At 35.3% G+C, this 24,154-nt stretch overlaps 1 protein-coding gene across 8 annotated transcripts in view; it reads right to left on the bottom strand.

The window, feature by feature from the left end:
• LOC118189593 (uncharacterized) overlaps positions 1–24,154 on the bottom strand; it is a 475,680-nt gene that overhangs the window by 61,539 nt on the left and 389,987 nt on the right. For all 8 annotated transcript variants that reach the window (XM_085825888.1, XM_085825889.1, XM_085825886.1 and 5 more), the window contains one exon: positions 7,435–7,749. In XM_085825888.1, coding sequence (XP_085682014.1) covers positions 7,435–7,749 — 315 coding nt within the window. The remainder of the gene's footprint in view (positions 1–7,434; positions 7,750–24,154) is intronic.

The following is a 24,154-nucleotide window of genomic DNA, read 5'->3' as shown; positions in this document are numbered from 1 at the left end:
CAGTTTTTTGCCTCATCAATAAGCACTTTTCCTGTAGCGCATTTACTGTTAATCTTTGGACTGTTTATTTATTTACATATTATTATTATTATTAATATCATTTCCCTTTTTATTATTTTTTTTAAATTCAATTCTTGTTTTTATGATTTATTTTTTTTTTTTTAAAGCATAGTGCATAGGTATTTTGTTGTTCCAACCTAATATTGCACAATTTTCTTTTTCAATTTAACTTGATGATAGTTAGTACCAACATATTAATAGTGTAATCATCATTTATTACTGTGTGTCTATTTACTTTTGTTTCTTGTATAACTTGAGTGTATTCTGTGTACGTACATGTAAAGTAACGTAAATTATGTGTATTATGTGCAATTCGGATAACAGCGCTCTGTTATTTTTGCTGGTCTCGTGATATTTTCGCAGCACAAGCACATTTCAGCACGCATTGTTAAATATTTTGGTAACTAGTGCCATAGCATTTAGTGTATTAATTTATTTTTACCCCTTTATTTGATGTATGTATGTATTTAAGCATTTCATTTACTGTTGTTAGTTTCTCAGCATTTAACTTACTGTAGTAATAAGCTCTTACAATAGTTGTTTTGTCCTATAATTGCTGATTTCGGCTCTCACTAAAGCTCTCCATATCAGTAGTAACAGTACTTACCTGCAGCCATATTTGGCCACAGCACCTAATACATTCAGGTTTCTTTGAATAGGGAGTTTCGTTTTTGCTACAACTGTGTACTAAGCAGTGCACTTTTCCTATTTTTAATGGGGACATTCGAAGCCTCTTCTACTTCAGGCAAAGATATTACTACCTTGATTACTCCCGAAAATCCATCGTCTAAGGCCTCAAGACTTGAGCAAATTAACGCAATTACGGAGGATATTAGGGAGCACCTTACAGTGTGCAGGGTCAGATCGAAGCTTAAGATTGCAGATCACGAGAAATTACAGGATTTTATTCGTGAGATTCTGAATTTAGCCTCACAGCAAGAGATCCTTATAGCTAACCAAGAGGGCCAAATTCTGGAACTAACAAGACATTTAAATTTGCACAAACAGTCCTCAGCATCTGTAGCAGGAACCGTGGTAGTAGCAGCAACTTCACCAGCACAGGAAGTAGAGGACAGGCAGCAGCAGAAAGAAGTAGCAGCAAACGAAGGCTTTACCGTTGTGGTTAATAGACGCAGAAGACTAAAACAAGTTTCTCCAGCCACAAAGCTTCCTGACCACGTTCTCCTTATTAAGAGTAAAGACACGAGTCGCACTACTGAAAGTGTTCAGAAGCAGCTAGTGAGTAGCATTAAGCCTAATAAAGTGGGGATTAACGTCGTCCAAGTAAGGCCTACGCGCTCGCAGGAACTACTCATCAGGTGTAGAGAGAAGACAGACCTGGACAAACTCAGGACCGCCATCAGTGAAATTCCGGAATTAGATCACTCATTAAGTGTAAGAGTTCCCAGACCACCTAGGTGTACCATAATAGTCTTTGGAGTGCCACAGGACAATACGGCTACAGATATCACAGAGGCCTTCTCCAACTTGTTCCCAAGTAACACGAAAGAGTTTATATTCCCTATTCGTTCCTACCCAAAGGAGGATAACACCTGCCATTGGCTAGTGGGTGTTGCAACGGAACAGGCTGAAGAGTTATTAGAAAAGAAAAGAATCTACATTGGACTTTGCGCCTGCAATTTCAAAGAATATCTCCAAGTGATACGGTGTTACAACTGTCAAAAATTTGGGCACTTTAGACGTTACTGCAAGTCGGATACAGCCTGCTCCAAGTGTGGTGAAGGTCACCTGTTAGAAAAGTGTGACTCAGTTACCATCAACTGTGTCAACTGCAGCCTCGCGAACGAGAAGACAGGTAGCACCTTTGACACACAACATCCAGCAAGTGCATCGAAATGTCCATGTTACAGACAAGTATTGGCGAGTATGAGCTCAGCCAGGGAGTCCACTCAATAACAGAGAAAGTTTACAACAGAGATCGGTCTAACATCAAAATTTTACAGTGCAATCTCCAAAGGGCAAGAGCAGCCACACTCAATTTCATGGAGGTGATGTCCTCCAGTACAGCAGACCTGGCACTCCTACAAGAACCTTACTTGAGGGACGGCAAACTTCTTGGCCAACCTTCTACAAGTAAATCCTACGCCTCCAGTACGGGAATGGCAGCCATCTTGTATAACGGCCCTCTAAGTCCATTGCTTCTGGATACGACAGATTACACAGTAACAATCTTGATAGAATCCTCCAACATGAAAATAACAATCACTTGCGTTTACTTTCCCCCAAGCATGCAAATTGAATGCCTGCTACAGGAATTAAACCCAGCCGTACTGCGAACATTCCAGAATACCATAGTGGCGGGTGACTTTAACGCCACCAGCCCCTTATGGGGAGCACAAACAGAAAATCGCAGAGCGCAGAAATTGTTAGAATATGCAATAGCTCACGGAATGACAGTAATAAATAAAGAAGACTCTCAACCTACATTTGACAATGGAAGAGCAAAAGGCTGGCCAGATGTCACATTTGTCTCATCATCAATGTCAGCGTACATAAACAACTGGGATATAATGGACATACCCTCTCTGAGTGACCATCGTATAATTCAATATGAGATCAATAGTAGACTCACGTACCTAACAAAAAGACGTTTCAAGACCTGCTACGGAGGGCACACTACTTTAAAGTTTTACTTCAGGCCATGGGTGAGTGAAATCTTGGAACAACTGGATAACTGCGACTCCCCGGAGGAGCTGGATTCTACATATGACTTCATCATAACTAAATTAACTCAGGCAGCAAGAGCTTCCTACAAACTTAAAGCTATTAAGCCGAAAACATTTACATCGTGGTGGAGCAACCACCTCAAGCAAAGAAGAAGCAAAATACGAGCCTTAAGAAGGCAGGTGCAAGCGGAGAATGATGAAGAACAGAAAATATTAAAGTTGGTACGCTACAGGAAGGAGCTAGCGCAATACAAAAAGCAAATCAAGGCAGCGAAACAAGAGTCATGGCGTAAGTACTGCAGTAACGTGCAAGCAACCTATGGCACATTACAGAAAATAGCCACAAATAAGGTTTTTCAACCCCTACAACTTACCGCTAAAGTAAAACAAGATGCAAAAAGCAAAACAGAAGCTCTAAACACTATCCTAGAAACAATCTTTGTTAAAGACCAGATGGAATTTGATTTAGTAACTCACACAGAAATAAGGCAGAAGTTTAATAGGAAAAGCTGGAAAAGCAGCAACAGAGATATTACTCTTCCTACAGACCACGAAGTTCATAATATCATCAAAGCCTTAACAGACAAAAAAGCACCAGGTCCCGATGGTATAGATAATATCATTGTTAAAGAAATTCACAAAGAATTCCCAGGTTTGTTTCCAAAATTATGCAGAGCCTGCTGGCGACTCGGTCACTTCCCTAGAAGCATGAAACTAGCCGAAATTGCACTCTTCCACAAGCAGGGCAAAGATCCGTCAGACCCGGCATCTTATAGGCCCATAAGCTTACTGCCTTCAATCAGTAAGATTTTAGAAAAAGTAATTTTGCAACGCCTTAATTTCCACATGTGCAGGAACAAGTCTATAAACGAAAAACAATATGGCTTCTGCGCAGGAAAGTCCACAGATAATGCCTTAAAACAACTGCTAGACAACATAGAGCAGAACAAAGACAACAATATGGACACACTGGTTATTTCGTTGGACATCAAAGGGGCATTCGACTCGTTGTGGTGGCCAGATGTAGTCGAATGCCTAGACATCATCAAATGCCCAAAGGAAATCCTGAATCTTATACGCAGCTACTTGCAGGATCGTTGGATACAGGTTACAACGGACAATGATGTACTCAAAGTCAAGTTGGAAAGAGGCTGTCCCCAGGGTTCCTGCTTAGGACCTACACTTTGGAATCTTGTAGCGAACACAGCCTTTGCGCTTTATGACCAACAACAAGGAGTGAGTATCCAGGCGTACGCAGACGACTTTTTATTGGTCATTTCTGGTAGCACGGACATTAGGTTAAAGGCACAAAACGCAATCAATACTTTTGCAAGCTGGGCAAATCAGCACAAATTAAATATCTCAGCAGATAAAACTAAACAACTGTTTATATGTAAGCATGGAGCGCGAAATAAGATTCCCAACATTAAGCTAAATGGAGTCTCTATAAAAAAGGTCACTGACCTTAAATATCTAGGTATTATATTTAACAATAGGCTTTCCTGGGTACCGCATATTAAAGAGCTTAAGCAGAAAATAAATCAAATTAGTAATTCCATGGTTAGAACATCAGGACCTCATTGGGGCACTCCAATCACTATGCTCAAAAGCTGGTACAGAACAATCTCAGAAAAGATCATATTATATGGGGCTGCCATATGGGGAAGGAAGTTTACTGCCCACATGAGAAGACAGCTTCTCACCATACAAAGAATGCAACTTTTGATCATATGCAAAGGTTATAGAACATCCCCAACTGCGGCACTGCAAGTGCTGGCGGGTATCCCTCCACTGGACCTTCTAGTGGAGAGAGAATCACTATTAGTAAGGACATCGCGCCTAGAAAATAACGTCTCTCTGTGGCAAAAGACATTCTACCATACAGACTATGAGAAGCGCAAGCCGATCATGCTTGGACACCCTGCAGATACTGATTTATCGCACACAATATACATGCAATACACGCCGCCAAATGAGAAGGCATTTGCCATTTATACAGATGGCTCAAAGACGGAAAAAGGCACAGGCTGCGCCTACTGTGTACTCCAAGAAGGAGAAATGGTTAAAACTTGGGAAAGACGACTGGCAGACAAAAATACCGTCTTTCAGGCAGAGCTTCTTGCATTAAAAGCAGCCATCAATTTGGCAAAATAACAATTAGGATTAAAGGTCAGCATATATAGCGACTCTGCCTCAAGTTTGGAGTCCATCCGAGGGCACAAGACAAGAAGTCCTTTGGTGCAAGATATTCAGAAAATTCTTCTAAGTATCCCACCAGATGACAGACCTATCCTGATCTGGGTTCCAGCTCATGTGGGTATTACTGGCAATGAAGCGGCAGACCTGCTTGCGAAATCGGCTGCCAATGACTCCAGTAGATTGGAAAGCGCAGTAAGTGTTCCGCAGTCCTATTTAAAAAAAACCACGCTCAATAGCCTTTTTCAAGAATGGCAGAAAAGATGGGAAAGGGAAAGCACAGGGAGGAGAACCTACAAGTTCTTTCCAAAAGTCACGTGCTCAGTTAATACATACAGCGGAGCACAAACTCAATTCTACACTGGCCATGGTCCCTTCCCACATTACCTTAAGAGATTCGGCATACGAGCATCAGATTTGTGTGAATGTGGTGCGGTAGGTGATGCAGATCACTTCCTCTTCAACTGCCCACAAACCAATAAACTGCATTTAAAAATGCCAAGCAGTGAATACTGGCCGCAATGGGCAGAGAATACCCGCGGCAACAAGCAGACGAAAACTAAAATAGAGGAGGTAATCAGGCTTTGCTCAGCAAGATTCTAAGAAATTCTCCCCCTCTCTTGAGAATTGTATCTTCGCAGCATAATTTTAATAGCAATTCAAAATACTACAACAACTGAACATCAACACTAGGAAAATAGCTCACCCCGTAGAATAATAACAGGACTGTAAGAGCAAAACTATTGTAATGTAAGCATATTACTATCCAGTTTATATGTACTTGATAAAAATAATATTGTAAAGCAGTTTAAATGATATTGAAAATCCAGTCATTGTGTAAATGAATTACAAGTTTAATTTTGATTATCTCAGTAAAAGTATTGTAAATATGAATTCATATAATGTCTAAAAATGTACACATAGCTGTCATGATTTTATGTATCTGTCATATGTAACTTGTACAAGACAATGATTGTAATCAACATATCTATGCTTATTCACAGGCCTTGTATGCCCATGTAATATTTATATGTATATTCTTACACGGAGGAAATTTTCCCTTCTGCCAGGATGACTACTAACACTGTAAGACTTTTACAACAAAGTTAGGTCAGTGGTTATCTCAGGCGGCGCTCAGTGTTCAGCGACTTTGCCGCTCGGTCGCTAGTGGGCTGATATGAAAAGTGGACGAAGTGATGCAGCAAATTCCTTTCCGATGCATAGTAACCAATAAAAGAGTGTCCAAGAATGCTTTAGTTGTTTCCGTTTTCAAAAACATTCTACCGCATTCTCATTTAACTTTTAAGAATATTATCTGCAAAGTATAAAGCCGCAGTTGCCAATGAGTCTTCGACATTCTGTAAAATTTTCATCTATAAATAAATGCGCAAAAAGAAGCAACAAAATTAAAATGTTCATTGTGTTTTCAATTAAATCAACAATTTGAAAATCTAGAGGAAAATATTCCATTCACCTTCCCGTTTCAATATATATATATATATAAACATACACATGATTTACACCCATTTCAAAGAATTAGAAAGCTGAAATAAAACTGTTTAATTTATGAAACTTAATAATACTGCAGTTTTATCTTAATTAATTAGAGATCTAATTGAGATAAACGTATACTTAGTCGAGTAAATCTGTTATTCATTAATGAGCTTCTGCTAAGCAATTAAACAAGATATTTCGAAAAAAAGAAAGGAACCCCGCCCTTTTTTTTTTCCCCAATGGCGGGCACTAGCCGTTATAGGCGTTGGCCACTGCCTAGGTCGGAAGCGATGGCCATTTTATTAAGGAGGCACCTAATAGGTGGGACACCGTTGCCTCCTATTGAAGGGATAGACAATTTACATTCATGCTTTCTCCAGGATCCGAACCCGGGCTCTTCGGTTCGACGTCAGAGTCACCAACCACTTTCCCATCTGGGTGGGGAAATGAAACTTAATAAATAACTATATTTTGATTTTAAGTAAATTTCAAAAACTCAAATTCCAAAACTTTTAAAGAAAAGAAATTTTAGCAGTTAAAAGACCTAAAAAAGAGTTTGCTTCAAAAGATATTATTTTTTCATTCATTTCCACAAAATATTGAATTAAAATTTTAATATTTTTAAACAAAATAAACTGAAAAACCTCAAATACACAAAATCACCTGTTACCGAGAGGGAGGGATTTAAATACGGAATGAAAATATTTGAACATTTATTAATTATATTAAACATTTAGTTAATTATATTATTTTAGACAAATATCTTATTAAGTACAGTAAACATTTAACAAATTATCACAAAGATAATTTTTTAAAATAGTACCTATTTCACAATTGTAATTTTTCTCGCTAAATCTTCGAAACTTTAATTACACGTCTCGGAGTCCCCCCCCCCACAAATACCCCCAATATTTTGACTTTGTTGCCAGAGATGATTATCTCAATAGAAAGAAGCTACTTTACATAGTATGGGGTTGAAATTCGAGTTATAACTTACCGGCCAGGTAAAGCCGAGATTGAAAGACATCCTATGTTGATCTTGTAAATTGAAGATCCCAGAGTCCTCCTCGTTTGGATTGGTCGATTTATTAGCTGTGAGAGGCGGCGTCTGGAATTCGTGGAAAGTGCAAGGGCTATCGGGATCCACCGTGGCCTGATAGTGTTTGATGCAAATCCGGAGGTAGACGGAGCAGGTGCCCTGGCAAGAACCGTCAGCCCTATGCCGACCACTGCAACAGCCGCCCAAGATTTCTCGGCCTCCGCGGTTTTCGAAAGACACAAGATCTAATTCGAAGATGCCGAAAGATTCCACCTAAAATGGAAAAAAAAAAAAAAAAAATGTTGCTTATTAGTAACAGCTTATTTTATTATTGTCAATGCAAATTTCAACAAGATATAACATCGAATCTGGAAATAAATAAATAAATACTTCGTTTCCGTTACCTGCAGAAGGCAATTAAACTTTCTTCATCATCAAGCGCTGATTTGAAAAATGCCAAAGAACTTTTTTCCCCCCTCAAAAATATTGCATTTTATGAAAGCTTGATTTTATTTTAGCCCTTTCGGTATTGAAAATCTTTGTTAATTTAAACCGAAGAGAATTTAATTCTAATTGCAAATGTTCTAAGAAAAAGAAAATAACTGCATGAAGAAAGAATATTTTATCTGCTTTTAAAAATTGTTTTAACTTCGCTAGAATTTACAATGTTTTCTTAGAATGCGTTTTAGGGTAACAGCAAGCGTGACTTACAAGATCTTTACAAGGCAGATGGGTAGACGATGCATCTCTATGAGATGTAAGAGGTTTTCAATTGTTTAACATTTACTAGAGGCTTTAAAAAGAAAAGGTTATTTTTCTTTCAATTAAAAAAGCAGCTGAAATAAAAAAAAAATTTCAAGCAGAAGCTAACGTATATTAATTTTAATCCTAACTATTTTTCATACAATTAGAGCGACAAGAAAAAATATCCGATACGGACACCACATGATATGGCCAATAAAATAATTTTGCACACTTTTTGCTGCATTACATTTAAGCTTATTTCCTCGAATTTCATTGGAGATATATTTCTCATTTAATTAATTCAGTTCTCACTTCATGGTAAGGGAAAAATACATAAAAATTCAAAACATCTTCATCAAAAATTGTAAAATATAGAAAAACATAACACATCAAATACGGTAAAAACAGTTAAAAAGTGCTTTTTACAATTAAAATTAGAGTTTTAAGCAAAAACGAGCAATTCGGCCAGCCAGCAGGAAGACATAATTTTCGAGAAAAATTGCACGAAATTAAAATGTTAGTCAAACTGAGCAAAAAATAACTGAAGTTCGTGCACCAACTGACTTAATTTACTATTCTTCTAAGAGTTTGAAATGTAAACAAATCGCGGCTTAGCTCCACTTTTAAATTGTTGATAATTCTAGAACTATTGCATGCAGATTAACTAAAGTCACAAAAACCTTAACCGGAACACAAGAACAACACAATTCAATTACTTTTCAAGCAAAAAATGCAGAATTCACCAACATAACATTGAAGAATTAAAAAAAAAAAAAAAAAAAAAAGAGAGAGAGTTTTTTATTCTGTCCGTACGTACAGATGTCCTATTTTTTATATTTTGCATATATATATATATATATATATATATATATATATATACTAAAGAATATATTATCTCCTAATATAAATTTAGTAGAAGTATCTAAAAAGAGTGATCCCATATGTAGGAAGTATAATTCCGAAAATTATATATTTACATACATTTGGTACGGCCATTGGGAACCAAAAGGGAGGTGCAGAACTACATGTTAACGCAGTCCTATTAACAAAATTTCAGCGCTCTGAGGTTACTAGTTTTTGAGTTATGCGAGATACATACATACATAAGTACGTACAGACGCCACGAAAAATATCTCTTCTGAATCCATTTTAAACCCTTTTTGCAACCCGTTTTGGAAAAAAAAAAAAAAAAGAGTCCTTTATTCTGTCCGTACGTATAGATGTCACGCTGAAACATCGTTCAAATGGATTCGAGAGCGGTCAAAATGGATACTTTCGTTGAAATGTGATACCCAAAATTTTTCGCGATTACAGTACTTCATTTACTTCGTACACGGAAGTAAAGTTAATATGCCTGCAAGGCAGCTGTCAGCGACGTATACAACTGTCAGTAACATATCAATATCTTAGAATTCTGGAATACTTACAAACGGAGCACAGTTTTCTGATTGTATCAGTAGTTTCTATAAGTTTACTAGGTATTTCTGGAATACTAATGGATCATGTCACGTGAGGATCTCAATTTACGAGACGTTCGAATGTCATCTAAATTGCTGTTAGTTCAAGCTTGTTTAAAATTTGCTTTCTATATTCAAAAACGGATCAAAAATAGATTTTATATTTTGTTATTTTTAGTTGTAAGCCAAATCAAGGTCAGTTTACTGAAGCAACTGGCTTTACAAGACTCGCGACTATTTTTTCTGAAAAGAACCCCCAGCATAAGATTTGCAGTAGCGAAGTGTTCAAGTTGGTATTTTGAACTACACAGACAAAAATATTGGTATCTGCAGTTCAGCAGGAGTTTAGATAACTGAATCTCTAAAATTATTCTTCCAGGCAAAGGTAAAAATAATAATTCGCGAAGACAAGTGTTATTTAACAGGGCTAGTCCAAACACGCTGATGTCTCACAGTTCTTCTCCGATGCAGATAAATATAATAAACTCACTTTCTTTACTTGTAAGATATTATAAATAAATGCAAACACACACACACACACACACACACACACACACACAAAAAAAAAAAAAAAAAAAAAAAAAAAAAAGAGAACTGAAATGTTTCAGATTTTAAATTACGTCCAAAGGGGCGTTTTTTTGACGTTTTGTGTGTTACCTTTATTTATGAAATATCATGTTCTTCGCACTTAAAACCATAAATTTCAGTTCAATAGCAATGTCGCAAAATAATTTTAAAATGAGCCTTTCTTTAGAATTTCCGATACACAGTCTCACGCGCTGGAGATAAATAAGGGTCCCCCCCCCGTACAGTGTACCATTGCCGGCTTTTAAATCTTTAAATTTGTTACTCAAATATTCGTTAAAGTTTTACAAAATATGAAATCCATAATAAAACAAATTCAAAATTTCAAATTTGGGCTTCCAAATGGCCATATTCACAGTAGGATTACGTCATTCAAAATTCGATGACTCTATGTACCATTGTTTTATCACAATGCGAGAAATATATACATACATTTATGAAGATTTTTCATTATTTAATTTCTTCAAATATAATGCAGGACTCTAACATTGGGTGGCAACAGTTTGAAAAGTGAAACGGACATTTATAGTGAACCAACGCAAAATTGCAAAACGAAAAAAATAGTCCTTCAGGAACGAAGCCCCTTTGGACTGATAAATAAGGTACAGTGTTTTGAAGCAGCACTAAAACAATCTTTATAACATTCCAATATAATCGTAATTTTTAGCCATTTGAAGCTACAAAACAATGAATCTGTTGATAATTACAATCGCAAACACATTGCGTTTTTGTTCGCGTTCACACAGGCTGAGTATCCCTAATTCAATATGTTAAGAATCAACAATATACCAAACATTATATATTATTATTTTCTGTGGCAGGAAGGTCAGACAGACCATGCGATTAGCGGCAATCCAGGGCTTAAATTCATGCATTCTATTCATAAAATCTGCTTTTATAAAAGAGTTGCAAATTTTAAAATATTTCGGATTCGGAGTAGTTAACCCTATACGTGAAAACTTCTTTCCTTCCACTTCATTACAAACAAATTTAGATGCCAAAGGTATGCATTTCTATACTGCAGTCAATTTCTGAGTTTTGGGTATACATTATGTTCTAGCAGGTATTCAATTTCTCGCGGTGAACATCAACTTTCAATCATTACATCATCTGAATGCATTTTACAGCAGAGATGATGGCCTTATGTTACATATTCTCATATTGCATCTTTCATGCAACAAGTATGTTATATAAATAGTCCATACGGTCATGATACAGATCTTTCTTGAACTAAATATACCATTACAGAGAAATAAGTTTTAAAAAAATTCTCTCCGACTACATACTTCCGCTCTTACTGAGAACACAGGCTGAAATTATCGACTATAACAGGTGTTGAAGGAGGAGGCATATCCATTAAAAGGCAGTCGTGCAACAATGCGTTTTTCAAAGAATGAAAAGGTATTCGACATTGATTGGGGTGTCACTCCATTAAGAAGCGAGGCGAAGGATACGTTTTCGTAGTTGTACCTAATGTGGTAGTAACTCCTTGCAACAAGTAGCTGGTCTCACGGTTTGTGTGATTAGAAAATGATGCTCAGGAAGGCAACAAAGCACAGGTGTCTCATGGGACACAATTCCACTCACCGTTAAGTAGCCAGTTTGAAGGTGATGGATGTAATTTCCTTCACAGTGGGATCTCATGAGTGTCAGTTTAGAAACAAGCCTAACAACAGATGCTGGGAACTGTAAAAGCTCTAAAGAATTCTGTACCCAATTTCCTTTGACATCTACAGCGGATAATTTTCCTCCACTGCGTCAATAAAGGACATTATATGATCTAAGGTTTATCCTAAGTTTTAACAGTTGTTCTTTTTAGTTAAGGCTACTTTCCTGCCGCTTTCTAATTTCAGCTTACAAATTTCCTGCCAAAGTGTGTTTTTAGAATCGCGGTTAAATGCAAATGAAGGAAGAGCAGTGCTCAACGTCGAAGTTCCGCTGACTTCGTTAGGTCCCAATCACATTATGTTTCGGCTACGCGGGACTTGACGTCGAAAGAGACAATTCTCAGAACCCGCACGATTCCGGGAAACACACGTAGCTAGGTTACCATTCTCACTTACTACAAAGACTTGAACGCCGAACAGTAATCGATTATCGCTCAAATTGGGATCACGTGATCCTTCAGAAGCAGAACTTTCGTTTGATTGGTTGTCTCTACCCGGGACATTTTCTGTGAGGTTTGAAAAAATCCCGCGTAGCCGCGACATTATTTCCGTAGCTAGGCGGGACTTCGCTTCCAGCGGGACTCTTTTTTTTTTTTTTTCCTAGGAATCCTCCCATTTTAACCAGTGCTACCAGAATCTCGTTTCTCAGAGAAGTCCCGTCTAGGAGGGACTGTAGCCATATGTGATAACCTCTATCTCCTCTTAGAGAACTAGAGATTCTGACTAGCGCGTTCGCCTTTTGGCCACACTCTCTCTAAGCTATTACGGCGCTCGGCCGTATTTCAGGCCCTTGATAGCTTCGCCGTTTAGCTAGCTTTTAAGGGGCCAACTCCTGTAGAATTTTGTAGAATCCTTCGGCTATATCTTTTTAGTTAAGCATTAGTTAAGTCTGTTTTTCTTAGTACCCTTGAGTTCAAGCCCAAGTGGAGGCTGTTCTGTACGTCCTGAGAAAGGGTCATCTGTAAACTTTATTTTGAGCGATAAAGGGTAATTAACCCTTCTCAAGTTTACGTGTCTGTCTCCTGAACTAAAGTGATTATTCGTTTACCAGGTTCTCAAGGCTGTAAATCCCATGTAGGAACTTTGTAATATATATATTCTAAAACATTAGATAACATTTATCTGAAAATTTAAACAATTACTAAGACATACACGATATACCTGCATTAAATCAGTTCATATGGAAACTTGCAGTACGAAATGAGCCGACCGTAAAATAATCTATGGTAGATACAGAACAAAAATAGATTCTCTGTAACATTTAGACTTATATGTGAAGTTTGTGTCTATGTTTTTTAAGCATCGCATGCAAATATGTTTGTAAAGTACAGAAGTCTGAATCAAAATCTAACCACCAAATGAAAAAAAAAGGGAAAAGTGTTTGTTTTTATCCTACTCAAGACATCAAAGAGTCCTTTTTCATTTTACTTGTATTTCTGATTTTAGTAATTTAAGTAAAAGTAGTTAAATGATCATTTAATTTCATAACTTGAAAATGAATATTTTATTGAAAATGAAAAAAGTAGAAGGAAGCATATATATTATTAAGATTCCCTTTTTAGTTTTAATAACATTCGTGAATTATAATGATACTTAAGAAAAAAAAAGTAACAGTAACTATTACTCAAAGCATTTATAAAGCTGCTGTTTATCCCTTTTATCTTACTATAAGCATAGTAAGATAAAAGGGATAAACAGCAAAACAAATAGAATCGAATAGAAGAAAAGAAACAAATAGAAGAATAGATTTCAATACTAGATCTACAAATATTTAAATGTATTATTATGATGATGATATAGTATACTTTATCTTGAATATATTAATTCAATTTTGAAAATTATTACGATTTTTTAACGTGTGCATTTTCAATGGCATGGTGCTCATCGAAATGATATTCATACTTGCTGTCTACTTTCTGTTAAGAATATCCGGATATAATCGTCTCTGTGTGTCTAGGACAGGATTTAATTTCTAAAATTAGAAGTGCCGGAGTCTTATGGAAGACGGTCGGGAAGAGGACAAGAATAAATAAATAATTTAACTAAAAAAATAATATTTTTTAATAAAGCTGAAAATAATTCATTATTAAAATAGTTAAGTAATTAATAATTAAAGTTTAAAATAAAAATGTAATGGGTTATTAAATAAATGATAAGTAGTTAAATAATGAAACGCTGGACCTCAGGCTGAAATTACAATTTTCCTCAAAAACAAAGAAATAGTTCAATTAGTCTTTGGCTGAATTTAGGCCCCGTCTTTTTCCAGCACACCAGCAAGGAGCGTTAAAGCGGTTAAAACGTTACTAATGAAAGTAGAGAGAATATTATAAACAGTTACAGAATATGGAGGAAATTTTAACGGAGGATGAGTATTTATGAAGAGAGGAGAGTCCACTTTCTCGCCCACGATCCCCTGTCAATATAATTCTAGCTGTCAAGGAAAATATGACATGGAAAACAGTTTCTTCGAAATTCGAGAGTTAGTTGAGAACAAAGTAACAAATGGCAATTTTCTTCCCCCGTATTTACATCGTTTCAAAACGTTTGCAGGTGCTCTTTTCCGCAAGAAGATACTGAAGACTATCAGTTAAGCCAGCTGTACCGCCGTTACGACTTTTCAGCTTTATTGCTTAACTGATGGAACCATTTACCATACGCTATATTTATTAATGAATTTTGAAAAATATACATGAATGATAAGTACATAAAGTTGTACGCAAGAAGATACTAGTGCTGGAATGAAAAATTTACCTACTGTCATAAATAAATGCATTGCAGTTTTTGAAGATAAAGCCTTTGACATGTGGAAGGGAACCTTTTATTTTTAATAATAAAATCTATTTTTAATTTAATTTTATTACTAAAAATAAAATTTTCAAGATCAAAAGAATTTTCTATTAAAATTGTGGTTCAGTTACATAAAAAAAATGTCCGTGCGCTCTTATTTTGTGCTCCGGCTAAGAATTACGATTTATCTTAAAAATCAAGCAGTACCGGCGCAATTTAAACTCTGGTCTAGAGTCCCTATACTTCAATGAGCAAGATTCTGAATCATTTCACTTCAAAAATATTTTCAAATTATTTTACAAGGAAAAAATCCATGGGAATTAAGGCTGGCTAGTAAAGGAATTCACACCCATTAATGAATTAATCTACTTTGTGCAATTCACTAAACAGAAAAATGAACATATTAACACATCTTGTACAGCGGTTAATAAATAGACTATTCACCAGTCTGTGAATAATGAGACTGTTTCTCTATATCTCCGATTAGGGGGAAATGAAAAGTCCTCAAATATAACAATACACATGCTTTTGCTACTATTAGTAAATAAAAGCACAAAATCCATCATTACTTTTCAGAAAGCCACAACAATTTGAATTTTAAAATTAAAATTAAAAAGGAAATTAAGAAGCACAATTCTAACACTTTTAACAAGAAATACCTAGGTTATCAGCATATCATACTTGTTTATTACTAAAGATTTGCATTTACTTTTGCGAGAAATAATATGTAATTGCTTAGTTTTGCAACTTCAGGCACATAAAAAATTCGATTTCGTTTTTACACTGTGTTTATGTCTTAAACTACAAAATTTATAAATTAATACCCAAACTTTAGAGCAGATTGATTTTTATAGTTAGAAAGTAGCCACCATAATCTTTACTAGATAAGTTCAGTTCTTAAGAGTCTACGTTATTCCAAAATGCTAATAATTTCTTTTAAACAAGCTGCCCCAATAGCAGGAAGACAAAGCGACAATAATGGATTTAACAAGACTTCTAACGAACCTATAAAAATATTAATGGAAACTTAGTCATTTATTCATTTTTCAAAGCAATAAGAAGAGATTCTATTTTGTCTCCATATTAAGCTTTAAAATAAAAAGAGTTAACATTTACCGACATTGTTAGGTCATTTCTCCTACCGTGACAAAAGACAACGATAAAATGCCTTATGAACTCTTGCGTCATATAACTTCACAAACGAAGTCGTTCTTTAATGGATGACAGAAAAAATTAAGATCTCACGTTTCTTAGCTGTCTCAAGAGATTTTCCCACCTAGGCGAAAACCTGGGGACGAAGAGGACAAACTTGCCAGGGTAACTGGGATATCCGGATGACATCAAGCACGTTTTTGATTTTAGTATGCTTCTACATAGGCGTTTCTACGGAAACGAATTAGGTCCAAAGGGAGAAAGGAAAAAAAAAAAAAAAAAAAAAGGAATTCTTGAGATAAATTTGAAAAGGAGGTCAATGATGTACTTTAGGTCTTGCAGTGAATTTTTTTTTCTTCAATAATGCAATTTTGCTGCTAATCAAAGTAAAGTTTCGGTGAAGATGGTTTATCATAAATTTCCTCACAAGAAATCATAATTTTTAAAAGTACCAAAAGAATGTAGTGCTCTTGCAATGACTGTTACAAATACAGATAGATAAAGAATCCAGGATTTTAAGTGATTTCCTCTCATTGAGTCACCAGAATTGACCAGCTTCTGTTAAGTGAGAAGAGAAAAAAATTTCCAATGTTTGACAGGTTTGCATAAAAATGAGGTCCTTGTTTGTTTTCACCAAGCGTCCTTTATCGCGCGAGGTCTTAATTTTGATAGTGCTATGAATGCCAATTTTGATAGTGCTATGAATTACTTTTCCAAAGTCTTTATCCACAAACTCAGTGAACGTGTTTCAATCTAATAATTGATGCCAAGATTACCTTTTACTAGTATTTGATTATATTCTCAACCAAAACACATACATCCACACATTTAAGTACATTTTTCATTTTAAAATCCGACTTTTTTTCAGTCAGTCGGTCATTTTCATAAGTTTCTCGGTGAAGATTCGATGCTAACATTCTTAATGCATAAATTACATTAATACTTACAGTTGAAGAAACATTTGTTGCTGTGTAGAATTGTGCATTTTAAATTAACTATGTTCCAAATGTGATCGTTTTCGCAGTGTGATCAATCCTCTAGTTATAGAAATTCGAAAATCTTTCAACCGTAAAAATGGACATTTACTTTTCATAGAGAACAAGATGTAGGAATTTGTAATAGTCACGTTAACAAAATGCCAAAATATAGGAAGTCACTAATATTGAGAAAATAATTTACCAGCTATTACGTAAAATTACATTAAAAGTTTACAGCAAAAGATACAGGTGGTACTACACCTTCATAAAATACAAAATACCATACTACGAAAACTTTGATGTCCAGCTTACGAGTTTAAATAAATTGAAACGTACTGGCTTGCCCGAGTTATTAATTTCAGCTTAAATTTATTTCAATTTCACTGCATATTATCCCAAATTGTAGAGCTATTAGGTATCTATTTGGAAAATTAAACACGAAAATTCAGCTGTGTCTTCGCCGAGATTCGAACTAAAATATCTTATCACGTATGCCATAAAAACACACGGTGGGGAAGGCGGAAGTTCCTTCCTGATAGACATTTCACAAATACAGGTTTGCATATTTAAAAATTAATTTTTCGAGTTTCGGGCAAAAATATGAAAACTGACGTAAAAACATCCCTTGTTATATTCAAATTGATTGTAGTTTTAATCAGATATTAGTAACAATAGTTTTAAAAACCCGACAGTTCATCAGTATTGGATTATGCAACAGTGGTGAAGAAAGAATCACATTTTAAATACAATTTTAATTCTAATCTTAAAATACCAAAAGCAGTTTTACTGAGAACAGAACGCAGACACCATGGGGTTGCTTTGCCTAAAAATAGCGATGTCAGGTAGATGTTGAACAAGCAATACTTTTCGACGGATGGACGAACAGATCGAACACATCATCCCATGTCTAGGCGGAATTCTGAACCTCGCCCTCAGCGTTAAAAATAGGGCGTCGTACTTCTCTTCGATCCTCATCTGCCCGGAACAACTTTCTTCGCTTAATTAACAATGGACAAGAGCCTTACAAAAGAGAATCTCGCAGATATATTGGGTGGAATCTTGTGATTTATTGGTGGAGTCAGCGACCCTTGAGGCAGCAAGGAACTGAACAATGACCAATAAACAATTCTGCAGCTCGAAACAGCAAGAGGAGATAATCCCAGTTTAAAGATGACTCAAGCCAAGTAATAAGATACGATACTTGTCAGTTTCTTTTCAACGCCTTGCCACCACGAAACAATATATGAATTATGCTTACCACAACCGATGACCCTTGAATTCCTTGCTTGATTGGAGCCGTAGATGCGATATCTTAGTCAAAAGTGAAAAGTAGCATATTAAAAAATAAAAAAGAAAAGAAATTGAAAAGAAAAGAAAGAAAAAATTATAAAAAATCTAAAAGGTTTCAGATTTTAAATTACGTCCAAAGGGGTGTTTTCTTAACGTTTTGTGTGTTACCTTTATTTATAAAATATCATGTTCTTTGCACTTAAACCATAAAATTCAGTTCAATAGCAATGCCGCAAAATAATTTTTCGATACACAGTTCCGCCCGCTGGGGATAAAAAGCCCCCCCCCCCCCGTAGAGTGTTGCCATTGCTCGCTTTTAAATTGTTAAGTTTGTTAGTAAAAAATTAGTTAAAGTTTTACAAAATATGAAATCGATCATAAAACAAATTTTTCCAAATTTGGTCCACATGCCCATATTCGCAGTAGGATTACGTCGTTCAAAATTCGATGGCTCTATGTACAGTTGTTTTACCACAATGCGACAAATATACATACATTTTTGCAGATTTTTCATTATTTAATTTCTTCAAATATAATGCAGGACTCTGACATTTGGTAGCAACAGTTTGAAAAGTGATTCGCCGTTTATAGTGATTCAACGCAACATCGCAAAACGAAAACAATAGTCCTTCAGGGACTTGTTTAGAGTTCTGAAATGTAGCATCTAAACAAAATACAATAAAATCGATAAATTAAATGCATATTCATAAAGTTCATAACTAATCATAAATTTCGTAACATGTTTTAAAGAATCTACAAAATTTTACTTAAATTGTATTTAACACAAAATCTTTGCATTAGATGCATATCCCTCATTAGAAAACGATGCTCTATTAAAGCAGTACACATTCTATCAAGAATAATGAAAAATTTAAGAAAAATCAAGATTGCTTCTGTCGCTGACTGTTGCGACACATACTTTGAGCCTCATTAAATTATAATTGGAATTAAGAGAAGTCTGATTGAAAAACTTCCTTATTGTATGCTTCAATGTAACAACTTAAATTTTTAAAACACACGGATATTAACTTTAAATTTTATGAAAATTTCGTAATTTCAAACAGAATCTATACCAAGTTCAGAAACATATACGTCTCTCCGTCTCTAACATAAAAATAATGAAGATCCTCTCGCAACTTATAATTACATGGAAATGAAAAATATACATGATCACTAGATAGACCAAAAATTAGAGAATACCGGCATTTATTTTTATTATCATGATTTCCAGCCGAGCCGATTACTGTGTTGTAGTCTCTTTCCAGAAGAACTGTATTTGTTAATTTTGAAAAAGATAGAAATTTGATTACATATACCCTTCTTAATTTTAGATAGAGGATTAGAATTTCTTCATGCACAAGCGATTCAGGATTTCTCGGAGACAAGAATAGAATAAAGAGTTTTATAGCTGGAAATAAAGAAAATGCAATTTTTCTTTCAGATCATTAATGACCTAGACATAACAAAAGTTAATTCCTTCATGGTTTTATTATCCAAACAACGAAAGGACTTTCTTGTTACACTTACATTAATGAATCGCACCTACATAGATTTGTGTGTAAGATACAATGATCATTCTTTGCAACAAATCAATAGTGGGGTACTGATAAATTCAAAAATAAAATATTATGCGTTTCTAACTGATTAATCTGCAAAAAACGAAAACTAATTTATAAGAGTTAAAGTACTATTGGGTAAATACGACATGGAAATTAATGGAACTGAATTCCCGGGAAAGTATTTAGAAAGTTCTTTCAAACTGAAAAAATTACATTATGTAACGCAGCTTGTAACTTACTTCAAATTATTGATGAACTGTACGAAACAGCACATATCCATATCACTCATTTTCATGAAGACGTATAAATGAAAAAAGAATTTTTTAAAAAAGAAACTTTATTCTTTTTTAGGTAAAGACGATTGCTTTCTGAAACTTTTTTACACACATTTTAGTATTTTTTTTTATAGTATGAAGCTTCCTTTTCAGTTTTTTATGTATTTCAGACAATTTCTTTGGAACTGCTCAATCTTAACAGTAAACGTTGTTGGATAATAAAATTCTCTCATCCTTAGCCTCAAAATCTCCAATCAGTTAGTTATTAATTAATTCATTTCCAACTGAATAGACGGAACGATTTGTGAGGGAAAAAAATCAAGGAAAAATTCTGAAAGAACTGTACAGGAAAAAATGTGATAGATATATCAATAAGAATGGCTGCGTGCCGTTGTTGCTGATATAATGTGTGTGTGTGTGTGTGATTATGGCAAAGCCTCGAGGGCTATCTGCCTAAGAGGAGGGATGCCTTCGTGGAGGACTTTCTAAGGGAAACTGGCTCGTATACACGTTACACATGGGGAAAACCACGAAAACGCCCATGCAGCCAGCCCGTTCGCGGGATTCGAACCTCGGACCGAACTACCAGTGTTCAGCGACTTTACCGCTCGCCCGCTGGTGGGCTGCTGATATAATGAGCGAGAATTATTGATTTTATGCGATTTCATCACAAAAAAATTTAAAAAAATTCATTCGAATTTTGAAAAAATCGCTTCGAGGTACACTGGCATCCTTCTCATCAAAAGATTGAAAAGTTTTAGTGAAGAAATGGGTACTGATTCAGCGACAACAAGTGACGCGAATTCACTTTGAAAGATTTGCAAAAGAAATTAAGGGAATCTAGTTGCGCATGCGTTATAGACAATGTAAAAACATGAAAATCTCCAACATGTCAAGTTTGTTTTGCCCTTACGTTGAAGTGAACAGCCAGTATTTCGCAAAGCACTTAGAAGACTTAATTGAAAATGCAGTGTCTAAAGAAACACTATATTTTAATGGAATTTTACGGAAAGGTAAACCTCCGTAGAGAACATTTTAAAGGAAACTGGTTAATATTCGCGTTACAAAAGGGGGAATCACGATAATTCTTATGCGACGCGATTCTCCAGTATGACTACTAGCGTTCAAGGATCTTGCAACTGGGCTGCTGATAAGGATCTTCTCAGCTGTTTCCATAGCCTGCCGATTGTAATAGTTTAGAAGTATTCTTCGAATTACTCACTAAAACAATATTCAATAAAGTAATTACTTACGTCTTCTATATGTTTAACTCTCGCAGCACTTTACCAATCCATTTTAAGCTCAAATAAATTTATTCAACGAATCATGGTTCTAAAAAGCTAATAAAAGAATTCCGAAATTATTCAGTCGATACCCTTTAGTAATTAGTAGTACATGACTTGCAGCTCAGAAAACGAAATTGGACACCTGTTTCGTTGAAAAAGGGGGGGATAGATACTGCATTGGGGGAAGAGGGAATGCTTTTTTTTTTTTTTACCGTACCAATAACAAACCCTATTCACGGACAATCTCTCTCGAGGGCAAATCGTTAACAAAAGACAAAAAAATAAATAAAAGATCCATAAAAACGACTGAGAAACGTACTTTTTTATTCTGAAATATCTTTCCCAGGCATACCATGAAACGCCCGAACTGCTATTACCTCATCATATCAAAGAGATACATTTCGAAGATAAGAAACATAATGAGAGGGGGGGACACTGTGACTTTAAGGTCAACCATAGTTAAGCTTTCCACCGATAACTTTCACGGGATAATTGCTGACACATTATCGGTGACCTGGGATAAACCTGTTTTCATTTTTTAAAGTTCATTTTTTTGCAGAAGTGATGAATGTCAACCCATCGTATGACATTTCTTGCCTGCTTTTGTTAAGACATTTTAGGTATTAAATATGACAAAATATATTTCCATGTCACAGGCTCTGCAAAAACACAAATGACATTTTGTGACAAATCTGTCGTTCACACGTTCGGATTTTACGCGTGCTTTGAAAATTAAAAGTTAGGTTTTTTTTTTTTTTTTTCTTTTTAAATCTAATAGCGTAAAGGATTTGGCATAAAACCAAGTAAATATGTCCACTTCACAATAACGTTATTAAAAAAATAACGCTAGGGAATATCTGTCTTGGGAAATATGCTTACCATGGATAATTTTTGAAAGAGAAATCTGGTTCATAGCCATACACATGAAAAAAATCAAAGAAGACGCCCATGCAATGAATGGGCTCCGCCCTGTATTCAGTCCTGAACAAAAACTGCTACTAATGTTTTATTCTCGTATTCACTCATTATCGACAGGCCATTAGACGTGCAGAGAGTTTAAATTCGTATTAATTTACCATGTTGCATTCGATATCATTATGCAAATGCTTTTTCTTTTCAAACACATTATTTAACATAACATTTAACGATATTATATAAGCGAAAAGCCAAATTAAAGAAACGACTTTTTTTCCCTCTGATGATAGAGAATAAGACGAACATTATACAAACAAAGCAGATCTCTGTGAACATATAGTATAAAAAAGTCATCATTTGGCCTCTAGCGCTCCAATACTTCTCCACCTCAGAGGCTCTATGCAATGTCGGGGACCTTCCAATGGAGGGGACTTTCCGACATGTCCCACCTCGGTCGTGTCGGAAGGTTCGCAAAGGGAACAGTTTGGGCTGGTACAAGTACCAACACGATTCAGATGGCTCGCCAAGCACTCGTGGCCAGTTTCAAGCCTAAAACTGGCCACTGCCATTTCCCGTGGTTTGTCTAGCAATTTCCTTTCCAAGATGTTCCTCCAGCTCTTGCTTGAGACACGCGTCATAAGTTTACATCTCCATTTTTGTTTAAAGGTTTACGAATGTATAGATTTCCAGAATGAATGGAGAAAAAAAAAAAAAAAAAAAAAGATTTGTTGATAAAGCAACGTTTTTACATCTTGCTTGATGCTGTTTTTAATGAATGGTAAGTACACTAAATGCTGGTTGAATCGTCTGTAGTTCAAACACTGGCAAAAATGATTGTCTGGTAGTCTGAATAAAAATTTTCGTCATGTTTGCTCGTGTATAGTCAGAATGCAAGCCCGTTTTTCTTGAAAACTCCATGAGGAAATCCTTTCCCAAAGCTCATATGAATTGCCTTATTTATACCATTAATCCCGTAAGCATATTAAAGAGCCAAGAAAACTAGTATAAACGAATCTATACAGTTATAATAATAATGCCACATAGATACATAACTAGTTGTGTCTATCGGTGCGTATGCAAAGTGTTAGGATATTTGTGGAAGCTTCTAGAGGTCTTTCGAACTTGAAAACGAGAATTTTTTAAGATTTAAGCGATTTTTATTGCAATGGATCATCAGATGCTCGTCAGATGGGCTGTAACATTTCGAAGGTAGAGGCGGAGTTTGGATTTTCACGTATGCAGTTTCTAGAACGTACTGTGACCGCAAGGATTCTTGCAAAATTTTATACAATTCATAAAAAGATACCGTGATTTTTACCTAATGGGGAGAAAATGTTATTTTCAATCAAGAAATGCTATTGAAAACTTACAGGGGAGGAAACACAAATGCATCCTTCTAGAATTTTAATTCCCCGTCTCCCGCTTTCGGCTTTCCGACGTTATCCGCGCAGATGGAAAGATGATAATCTGATTTAGATTGAATATGCGCTGATGTCAAAGATTTTTTTATATGATATATCTTTTAAGATTTGCTTAATACTGTTGACGATTTTACAGTTAAGTTCAACTCTTTCTGATGATTAAATCTCATCCTAAATTATAGAAATATCCCAGATGTTTAAGTAATTTAAATAATAAAAGCAGAGGTGAAGACCCCTCCCTCCGCTAAACCCAATCAAGAGCAGATGCCGAGGTTCCACGAAGCCATTGTTAAACTGAGAAATTTTGAAAGTTTTGAAGTTTGCAATTTTCAAAAATAAAAAAATATTGAAAAAAAAATGAGTGATCTTATTTTAAATTTCAGTTCAATAATTTAAGTGAATTTAATTCTAATTTATAACCAAAGCAAACGGCAAGGAACATTCGATAACTGAGTAGTTAAAAGAGGCAAGATTTGTAAAATGTAAGTTATATTTCTATATTTTGACTAAATTTTGGCTTTCACGATATGAACTTCATACAGCGAATTTTTTTTTTTTTTTTT

The sequence above is a fragment of the Stegodyphus dumicola genome, chromosome 10 (genome assembly GCF_044657685.1).
Source record: "Stegodyphus dumicola isolate Sdum_Otavi_A_Nest chromosome 10, ASM4465768v1".
NCBI classification, from domain to species: Eukaryota; Metazoa; Arthropoda; class Arachnida; order Araneae; family Eresidae; genus Stegodyphus; species Stegodyphus dumicola.
Note: the sequence above shows the minus strand (reverse complement) of the source record. Positions and strands in the feature narration are given on the sequence as shown.